General features: G+C 41.7%; 1 protein-coding gene across 1 annotated transcript; it reads right to left on the bottom strand.

Moving 5' to 3' along the window:
- Positions 1-618: 618 nt before the first annotated feature.
- LOC137917301 (exocyst complex component 4-like) lies at positions 619-7,704 on the bottom strand (the record flags this gene model as incomplete). The annotated part of the gene is made up of 8 exons (XM_068760111.1): positions 7,618-7,704; positions 6,720-6,909; positions 6,218-6,412; positions 4,180-4,356; positions 3,737-3,744; positions 2,736-2,848; positions 1,046-1,146; positions 619-916 (listed from the first exon to the last, which is right to left on the bottom strand). Coding segments are annotated over exons 1-8 (1,162 nt in total), but the record flags the coding sequence as incomplete, so codon positions are not given.
- Positions 7,705-11,326: the final 3,622 nt, after the last annotated feature.

Genomic DNA, 11,326 nt, shown 5'->3' with positions numbered 1-11,326 from the left:
CGGCGTCAGCATTAGGTTATCATCAAGTCAGTTATTGAGGGCAGATAATGAAATGTAAATGTAAATGTAACTGAGCACCAGACAGATCAGAGTAAACCTTACTCAAATCTATTGAGGCGAGTTGGAAATGGCATTAAAATGCGCTTCAGGTTAGAGACATGAATCACAATGCAGGTCTCAAAGAGCGAAGAACACACATTGAAGTGTCCAAGCGTTCCCTGAACGTCTGCACGGCTAGAGGAACAAAATATAGAGTGCAATATGCAAGACCGTTGTTCCCCGGCGAGTGGTACATTGGTTTCTATAGCAACAAGCCTTGACTTTAAGTTGAAGTGAAAATAGGCAGGACTCGGTGTATGTGCACCCTAATAGAAGTGCGCACACACAAACACAGTGTTAAGCACTCACACGCGGGCAAACGCAAAACAATCTGTTAAGGGGCGAGGCGGCCGATCGCTCGGAGGTCGGATGAGATTCAGCCGGATGCAGCCGGAGGACGCCGGAGAGAACATCCCTCACAGAGAACAAGACGTAGACCCTAAATGGTTCGGGCTCACCGGACTGAGACCTGCGTCTGCGGGAGCCGACGCCACCGCTTTAAAAAAAAAAAAAAAAAGCCGTCCACTTGTGCCGTTTGTTTGCTTAAGCGTGACTTCAGCAGCAGAGGATCTTTATTCCACGGTCTGAGGCGGGCGGGGCTCCAGTCCTCACCTTTCCTGTGTTTCATACACTGTCCGACTACGAACGCCTTCCAGCTGTACCTCGGCTGGCTCTCCTGGGCCAGGTTCTCTCCTCTCTGGTAGGCGTGGTCCGCTATTTGAGTGGTGGACCTCTTGACAATCTGCTTCAGCTCCGGTTCCAGTCGCTCCATTATGGCTTTAATGGTCTCGGGGATTTTCCTCAACTTGGCCAGAGCCTGAGGGGAGAGAAATGCCAGAACTTTCCTCAGAATGAGGAACACGGCGACATGACAGCGGAGAGCACAAGAAAAGAGGATAGGAGACAAAGGAGATGTGAAAGTTCCACATTGACGCCATGTTTCCACCTTGATGAGGATGCCCATGAACTCGGCGCTGTTCTCCTCCGGGTCCACCTCGGGGAGGTCCACTTGGTTGGACTCGCGCCCGTCCGGCTGCAGCTCACGTACTAAAGTAAGAAAGTGCACACGTTAAATAAGAACTCATGCTTTTGCTTTTAAACGCACACGCCTGCTCCTATCATGTGAACACCCCCCCACCCCTCACCCCACCCATGTTCTCTCTCCAACCGACTTAGCCACATTAGGGGCTAAATTGAGAGTGGCAACAGCGGATGACGCACTAATTTCCATTTGATGGGGCCTCCCGGTTCCCCATCAAAGCATGTTAAGAGACTTAATGTTTATGGAAAGTTAATGGACTTTGGGTGCGTTTCCTCTTTTCCTCCATCACAACTGTATTTGGTGGAATAATTATGACAATTACTATCTACAAATGAGGTGCTCCAATGCTATTAGACAAAATAGAAAGCGAGGCGACTGGTGAAAGATGGCTGCCGGGGTCGTGACCACAGTTGTTTTACGTGACGGTGTATAAGCACTTAACGCCTGGCAGGAACTGATTGTCAATGCATGACACGGGCAAAAGCGCGGTCGCGCCGTTACGTTCGGCTTAGCGGTTAGTCAGTCGCGCATGTGTGTGTGTGTGTGTGTGTGTGTGCGTGTTTTCAGGCCACAGCATTCACATTCCAGTAAATTAAAAGCATTTGGAGTTCAGGGTACGCAACTGAAATGATTTTGCGTTTGATACAAGTCCTCTGTGACGCGAGAGCTAAAGACACAAATATAAAGAGACTGAGGAAAATGAACGACGGTCACATTCTGATTCACCACCGTTGGATGGTGGTTTTAAAACGCTGGCTTTTAGATGTCATATGCTAATGTTGCTAATCTGTCACTGCCGCACTGGAAAGGTGGAGGCAGCAGAATAGTGTGTGTGTGTGTGTGTGTGGATACTGAGTTTATATAACGCAGAGTGTGGTATCTACACGGCAAAAGGAAAATGGCGAGTTGCTAACTTCAATGCCAATAGTGGGTGGTGGGGAAAAAAAAAAAAGCAACCGGTTTAATATAAAACCTCAGAAAGACAGAGGGAAGACAAACCTATCGGAGGATTAACTTTATTTTTCCATTATCTACTCGTTTGTGTTCCTCTGCGCTCTGCCTGGGAGGAAGGCAGCGCTGACGCTACGCCCCCCCCCCCCCCCAGCAAACCAAGAGAGAATACAACTGAACGCAGTTATAGTTTGCCTTATTATTAGTTCCTGTTACACAACTGGTTACCAGTTTGAGCGTAATGAATGTCGGCCGCCTGCTGTGATGACAGCGGCGTGGGGTTGACTGATGGTTCAGATACGGGGGGGGGGGGGGGGGGGGGTTCGTAGCTTCCTACAAGAATTCAGATCAGCAGATTCTGTGTGCAATTAGTGAAGTTGTTTGTGTGTGTGTGTGTGTGTGTGCGTGTGTGCGTGTGAGAGAGTCTGCAAGAACTGTTGGCAATGCATGCCCGTAACAGAATGCAAATGAATGGAAGCCAGAATGACGCTAATGGCTTCATTATCGCTAAGAATATCAGCAGAGTGGAAATGAAATCGCACACCAAAATCCACACACGTCGACATTGAAGGAGAGCAACAACACCGTGCAGATGCATCATTATTTTCCATGTAGCGCTTCTAAACAGATCTTTGGGTCGTACCACTGCTGGATCCAGGGGTGCTGCTGAACTGCGAGGAATCCAGGAGCTTGCGTGGGGTGGAGATGCTGCTGATATCCAACACTGGGATTGGAGATGCGTCTTTGGCCATGGAGCTGAAAAGATGAAAATATATATATATATATATTTTAAATCCCACAGTATTGATTATGCATGGTATTGCAACTGCAGGGGAGAAATACGGTTGAATTAAATGCAGTAATAGCTTCTTATACCTAGTGACCCGCATTTCTTTAACAACCTGCGTCTCTGGGTGGGATTGGTGCTGCGTTCCAATGAGCCATTTATCAAGCCATAAGCGGAAGGTGGAAGTAACCCAGCTCCATAAACACAGTGTGCCTGCTAAGTGGAGACCCAATACAGGAGGACCAGGACCTGTCGCTGGCTGACCCCCCCCCCCCCCCCCGAGTAATAAATCACTGCACCTCGACAACCTGCTGCACCGCCGTAATTACCCCCCCACTGCCCCGATACGCGTACACAGACACCCACGAGTGTAAAAAAAAATACTTACATGAAACGCAACATCACAGCAGCAAAACCACAAATTAAGAATGTCGAATATTGTGCTTTATTTGTTCCCTGATAGTAATAAGCCTTTAAGGGGTACACCCATGAATGAATGATGTTTGCCTTTATCAATGAAGGCAAGCCTTTGAAAGTTCAGATTAAAAAAAGACAAAACATTTAAAATAAAGGAGTCGAGCAACAGGTTACTCAAGGCCTAAATTTCTTTTTCTCAATAATTGGTTTGGCTCCACAAACCGGCAAGTTGTCCTGGTGATGTCTTCAAAGGAGAAAGCTATTTGAAGGCTACATTTTTGCAAAAACGGACAGAACAAACTGGCTGAACGATTATCGTACCACAGCCGTAATCATGAGAGGCTTTTTCTTTCAACCTTGGTGTTTGTTGCGCTGCTGTTGCCAGAAAAACACTTTGACACTTTCACATCTTTCTATGTTTGATTCGACACAGAACATACTTTAACTTCTACCCGCCACAAAAAGAGGCAAATGTGAGCGTTTTAATATTCTTCACCTGTAGGAAAACTTTATGCTAAAGCAGTGAATAAAATAAATAAATGCAGGCCTTTTGAATCTGACACCCACATAAAACTCTTTGTGCTCTTCAACATATATAGTTTGATAAGAATAATATGAATAATTTGTCAATATGTGCTGCGTGTGCTGCCCTCTCCTGGCTCACCACGCCTCCACTTAGCGGTGACTGAGGTTATTTAACCTTTTCAGGCTGCTGTAATCGTCACTGTAGCAGAAGTCAAGCAGACTTTCGTTTATTTGGTTAATTATGCAGGTTTCTTGAGCAAACTTATTTTATGTTGTGAAGAAAATTGGATAATTCGTTAAGACAAATAAAACATAAACAAACATCAGAGCCTGCCCCTCACCCTGGAAGGCGCGGGGCATTTTTGTCCCTGTTCTTGTGTCCCAGCCGACTGGTGGACTTGATGTAGAGGTGCCGGTGCAGCTCGTCGATCAGCACGAGGTGAATGTTGAGCTTCTTGTTGTGAAGCTCCAGGCGTAGATCTCCAAGCCCCTCCACCTGCAGCAAGGGGCCTTCCAAGGACGCCACCGCCGACACCTGCAGACAACAATACGAGTCAGCGCCTCCCCCCCCCACAGCATCTGATCTGACTGTGCTACTGCAGGCAGCAGCAGCTGTGGCATCTGAACGATGAATAAACCTTCATGTCGGTACATGAAATGCGTGTGTGTGTGTCGTTCTTTGTGTATTTCAAGGGCACTGATGGTACAAAGAAGAATATATGCACAACCAAAGTACACTAGAAGGGGAGGATTCAGGGAAGGGGCTGTGGGTCGAGTGTGTGATTCCCTGCATGAGCAGCTTCTCTATGGTTTCATGTAATGAAACTCAGCATGTCCTGTGTGTGTGTGTGTGTGTGTTAGCACGACTCTCACTTGTTTGTGTATAATGTTTTGTGTGACTGTAAATCACTTAACATACATGTGGGTGTAGGGGGGGAGGGGGCGTTACCATTGGGCTAGGATGAGAAAGGAAGTGCGGTTAGCATCATTAAAGAGGTAGGCCTGTCATCATAATGAAGGATAGAGAAGAGAAGAGGAGAGGAGAGGACCTAAGCTTTGTGTTACAACAGGAAGAAGGGAATAAGAGATTTAGTTTAAGAGAAGCAAGGAGATCATTTTTACTGGTCTCCTTTTTAACCAGCCCTACGGGGTCTCAGACTGCCATTCAACAGCAGACAGAGAGCAGAGTCTGAATTTTAATTGTCAACCCTTAGAGATAAGGCTCACACACACACACACACACACACACACACAGGCGTATGTGCGTGATGGTCCACAGAAGAAAGGGGGGGGGGGGGGGAGGATGTATTTAAAACATTGAAAGCATTCAGAGCCTCAGCAGATTGTCACTAAAGTTCACAAATGAAAACACGTCTTAAATGAAGTAATTCCTCTATAGCTGCATGCACTATGACCTCTGTGTATACAGCATGGCATGTACCGTACATGATTCAATTTCAATCTATCATTCATAGATGATATGCCAATTTCTAGGATGCACTTCAGTCATAAATTCAAATACCGTTGCATTTTTACACACTATTTATTCATGAATACGTGCAGTGTGTCACCAAAAGCAAATCAAATGTGCTTCAACATTCACCGATGAAAATGTGCCATCCTGTTCCTGCAAAGCATTTAAAGTACGACATGGAAGCGTCCAACTGAACCAAACGCCCCACAACCCTGTCAAAACACACTTTACTGACTGAGCTCAGGCTGAATTCCCACATATTTCTGCACCCACGGAGAAGCTTTTCATTGATCCTTCAGGCGTACTAAGATAACGCTTTTTTTTCCCCTCCTTCTCCTCAAATAACCCCCTTCTTGCAAACTAATTACTAGTTAAATCTGGAAGAACATGTGTGGGATTGAAATCGGAATGGAGAGAGTAGAAACAGAAGAAGGGACATGACAGAGAGATCAGAGAACCTTTAGTCCTTCCTCAGTGCCATCCTCCAGCTCCCCAGGCAAATATACAGCAAAACACGGATCAATAGGAAAGTACAGGCGTCCGTTCACACCTGCGGCATCCTCAGATTTTAGCTTGAAATAAAAGGGTTCCATCCAATGGGGCGTTCAAGGCTCCAAAATGGTTCTTTAAAAGGGACAGCAGGCACCAGGAAATCCAGCTGAGCAGCAAACACTGCTGCTTCTTTATGTGGAAGGTGCGTCTCAGAAGCAATGTCTCGCATGTATTTACAAAGTTCACTGTGTTTTCCCTCAACTTTTGATACAAATCAACAAACCGTTCCTTCTCACTTCATCTACATCCATCCATACGGGACAAACACACATCCTGGGAGACATGGTGCATCATTCAAAATAGGCTTTTTCCTATTTCTCCTTCTCTGCTCTGCGTGAGTGTCAAAAACCCAACTGACTGACTGACTCACCAGCATATCGGTGGCGTGAAGGTAGTGCTTGCTCGCCATGTAGGCCTCCAGCCGCTGAGGCACCTGCTTGATGCTCTCGATCTCATCGAGCAGCTGGAGGACGTGCTTGTGCTCGATGCCCTCGATCCACAGCTTCCTCAGCTCATCCCTTTTGCAGTGGAGCAGCATCTTACAGGACAGGAGGTTTTCCTTTACCTGTAGCAACGAACGAGTTGAAATCCAAGTCAATGCAGTGCTGTTGCTAAGCTACTGAAAGTCAGAGTCATAAAGAAAATTCCCAGACAACTATACATTAAAAACCTCTTTACTGCAGCAAAACCAGACTTTTTTTTGGGTGCACTTTCAAAGAAACTGCAATTTCTGCGGCAACAATAAATGAATATATTTTGATCCCAACTCTATACTGGCTTGCTCATGGAGCCGGCCAATGAGACGACGTACATTTTGTAAAGGATTCCGACTTCATCTGGTGATAACTAATTAGGGAATACAACAATTCTACCTGTTTGATCTTGTAGCGGGAGCTGGTGATGCGCTCCGTGATGCTCTGGTAGGTCCTGATTGCGGTGGTGAGCTCGGCATAATGCTGAATGATAAGCTGGTCTAAATCCCTGTCGCACGTCTCGAAGGCCTCTTCCAGGCGACCCTTCTCCGTCTCCCTGTCCTGCACATCGTCGCTACTGGAGAGAGTCCTGCAACAGAAGAAAGAAAGAGAAAGCAGAACTCAACTCTAACTAAATCCAGAATAATTCATTATAATAGTAATTAATTATGCACATTATGAAAATGAAACCATTTGGTGTATAAAATAGCTTTCTTTTCCATAATTTTTATTTAATTTTCCAAAGGTTTCAAATCTTAATCAAAATGTTTTTCGTGGTTTTGTTGTCCTTTTCAGAAACTAAAATCAAAAATTACCAAAAGATACACGGACCTACAATACATCTATAACACATCACAACTCTCTTAATCTCTAAAAACACATGATCAAATTTAAGAGTTTTACAGAATTCACTGTTAAAGCGAACAATAGAGCCAATCCTGTAGCTTGTGAATAAATCCCACATTTGAGTGCTCAAATAATCCTATAAATAAAATGAATGTACCTATTTAAATGAGTCCACCATTTGGAAAGCTCGCCATAGATAAAGACTCTTCATAAATATAGTGTTGAGCTGCTAATTACATCATCAATTATTGTTTGTTGTTAATAAAACAGACAATATGTGGGAATTGGGACGTCTATTTAAAACATAAACAAAACTTCAGGAAGGTTGTTGCAAGCGTTTAGCATTAGCCTAAAAGCTAGCTGTCATTCCGCCCTTTATTTAAAGGCACGAGAGCTTCCTGACTCCTTCTCAGCGCCGGGAAACAAATAAAACTGATATGAGCATCCTTACCTTATGACAGATATAAGGAGACCAGAAGGGTCTTTGTTTTTGCTGACTGCACTCCTGTATCTCCCTGTGTCAGCTGCCATTTTTCTCCGGCTGCGGCACCCAACAGGAAGAAAGTCACGCGAGATTACAAGACGGAGTTCTGGGAGATGTAGTTTGAAGCCGTTTTATGGCAAAAATGGTCAGGAACTTGAGTTGCGGTTTGCAGAATGGTTTTACAGAATTACAATTATTTGTTTTTACACATATATATTAGGATAAACAATATCACCACTAACCTATGACCTTATCAACGCCTGTGATAGCATACAATTGTTGCAGATCATACATAGATGACTGCAGAACGTAAAGAGGTCAAATCAATGAATGTTAATGGATGGAGAAATTTAAAAAAAAAAAGTATTTTGCAAGTAAATTATGGGATTTTATTTGCCTTATTTTAATTGTATCGTACACCTGAAATTTATTTATAACCACATGTATTGAGGTTCTATCTTTTATTTTGTGAATGAACGTGACGAGCAGTTCAACTATTCTATTTTTAATTTCAAAGAATTTCTGGATGCATTCTTAATCGATCTCTATCTTATGGTGCACATCAACAATGTTGTGCACAAATATTTGTGACATGATCCTAATATAATAATGATATGTTATACACAATTAATCCAACAGCAAAAAAAACGTTTCAGTTTTACATTTTCAATGCAGCTTTCTAGGGACTGGTCAAGGAAAGGTTGAGCAGAGATGAGAGATGGACAGGAGGTGTCAGTTAGTTAATAGCCTTCCCCTATTTAGAACATAAAGTGTTGGATTTGGCAGCGCTCTCCTGTGCTGTATCTCTGACAATCTCTGCTGTACCAATGAGAGCGTGAGAGGACATTGATTCTGGAGCAAAAAGGGTCGATTCCCAGAAGCCTGGTCCTGATTGATGCACCGGTGGGCTGACGAGATAACATTGTGGGTGATCTTTGTATCTCTTCAATAAAAAAGAAACAATCACTTTGTCATCCTAGACCCACTGTTTTTTTTTTAGAAGACTCCAATCTTCCCAGGTTCAAGTTTAATTTTGAAGTTCTTATCACCTTTCCCTGCAGCCCGTGCCCCATCAGTCCAGCTAATCTTCAGGGTATCTTTTCTTCAATAAACCATCACCAAGGTTATTTCTTTCAGCGTGATGTGTGTTTGGACAGTAAGTGATTGCTTTGACTGACTGGCCTGCGTGTGGGTTAAATACAAGGGCAATAAGGTCTTTGTAGGACATGTTTTTTTTGGTCTTTTAATGCATATATCTAAATGCAATTACTGCATCTTAATCATTCTGTGCCCTTCATCTAACACAAATAATGTACTGATACTCTAGCCTTCATTTGATGACACATTAATTTAGAATTTACAGACATTCTAAAATGACCTTTTTTGAAATTTCAAAATGTCATTACAAGCATTTGATGAAGGAATATTTAATTTATTAGGATAAGTGAAGATGAATTTATACTGGTGCTATAACATTCTTGTAATTAAATAAATATGATTTAGGAATCAATTGTGATTAATTTAAGGGGTTCTAAATAACTTGCAGTCACTGGAAATGTACATTATTTAAAATGATCAGTAACAGTGATGATGATGAATATATTTATTCGATAGAAGGTTAGAGTACAAGTACAGTCAAACATCCTGTCTAAGAGGAGCATTTCAAAAAAGCCCTTGCGGTCTTGTTTCCATTGAAAGTCCTTAGTACATAAATCATCGACATTTAACAATACAAATGAACCAAAACCAATACCAATAAAATAAAAATAAGTTACACCACAGATATAAAATAACAATAAATTAAAAAAACACATAGTATGTACAACGTAGTCCTTTGAAAATGTAAATAGAATGGCAGACTTTGGTGATAACGAACAATGAAATCCAACCGAGTGGGTTCAAGACTGCTAGCAAAACATTGCATCTACCCTTTTCAGGTAACCTTGAATTTGATCAAATAAAACAACCATCTCTGATCTTTAATTCAATCCTCTGCTTACAATAGCATGCAGCATAGAAAGCTTTATATATTAGGGTGCAGAGATGCAGAAAAGACAAAGACGCATAAATCTAATTACCATTAGATTAACCAGATCACGAAGGAGCAAATTTCTCACTATCAAAGTCAGGGGTCAGTCTCAGTGATAATTGTACTTGCGAAAGTAATTCTGTCATCAACATCAAGGGAGGCTCTTTTCTACACTCGATCAATTAATCATGGCGCTGTTCTATAAACTACATTCGATATAGCCTGAGGCTACTCTTAGAGAGCACCCTCAGGGCATTACTGCATAGTCCAAGTCTTTGTTCTGTTATCTGTTCATGTTGCATAGGTGAGGTTTCCCCATAGGGGAATCTGTTCGATACCTGACTCCAGAACATTTGGCACACTTTAAAATGCCAGTAATTTACAAATGAGTGATTCTACTAAATGTTCCAGAGCCCGTGAGTCTATCCTTTATACAATGGCATTATCTTCCTTTTGATTATCGTCCTCTTTTACTCTGTATACATGTTTCTGTTTGGACATAAATCACTGCCATTCATTGCAGTAAATTGCATTCAGAATATGCATGGTATAAAGGTTTATTATATAATGTGTGTTGAGGATTTGAATATGATTCATCCTTCTTCAGGGAATTTCTCACAATATTGTTACAGCATACGCAGCTACCTTGGAAAAAAAAGATTCTGATTGATTTATGTTTGCTCAGCGTGGCAAGCATACACACTTCAAAAATAAATCAGCAGAAAGAAGAACAAAGGAAAACTGCATTAAGCTATTGTGGGTATAATATATCAAGTTTAGGGGATGATTCTTATGAAATGTCATTCCTGATCATTTTCAAACATCCAGCTGCAAGTTCTTTGTTCTGCGAGACCCTATGAGTTTCTGAAATGGATAGAAATTTGAAAACTAAGAGGAAAAAAGTTAAGACTATACTTAAAGTGATTCTCTTAACACACTTACAAAAGTGCAATTGAAGCAATTGTTTAAAATTGTGTTATATTGACTGCTTGATGAAATTTCTACTGATGATAGAGCTGAAGATGAATGTTCAGCACGGGTAAAGAAACTGAGCAATATGATTCGTATTTTCTTATGACAGCACATTTAATCTTTTTTTTTTTGCACAACAATCAATCTGAAGAACATTTTTTTGTCTAGACTGTGATTGTTCTGTATTAAATATTCCAGGAAATTAGGATTTGATGTTTGTTTAGGATACACATTTAAAAAAAAGAAAGATGCATTGACAGTAATACCTACAGTAGAATTGTAACCATTTCAAACAAATGTAATTGACACTTTGATAGTTTTACTATACATACATAAGTTGTACATGAGTTCATAAAGAATTATGCTTCAATGTTATGACAATATGCTTATATCATACAAAATAACGACATAACTATTCTTCAATTTGTTGACTTTTCTATGGGACTAAATAAAAGTATTCTAATTTGACTTCATTATTTTTATGATTTCATGTCTAAAACAACGGTACAAACAAATGACATCATTATTTATGTCATTTGTGTCTGTGGAAAATACAGAAACACGGCAGCGATCGACGTCATTGACGACGCCCTCGCGCAATATAAAAACTACCCAATGACAACTCACAGTGTTTAGACGTGAGTAATTCTGTCCAATCGCCTCACGAGTTATTCC

Source organism: Brachionichthys hirsutus, unplaced genomic scaffold, assembly GCF_040956055.1.
Source record: "Brachionichthys hirsutus isolate HB-005 unplaced genomic scaffold, CSIRO-AGI_Bhir_v1 contig_1162, whole genome shotgun sequence".
Classification (NCBI taxonomy): Eukaryota; Metazoa; Chordata; class Actinopteri; order Lophiiformes; family Brachionichthyidae; genus Brachionichthys; species Brachionichthys hirsutus.
This window is presented reverse-complemented; position numbering and strand designations above follow the sequence as displayed.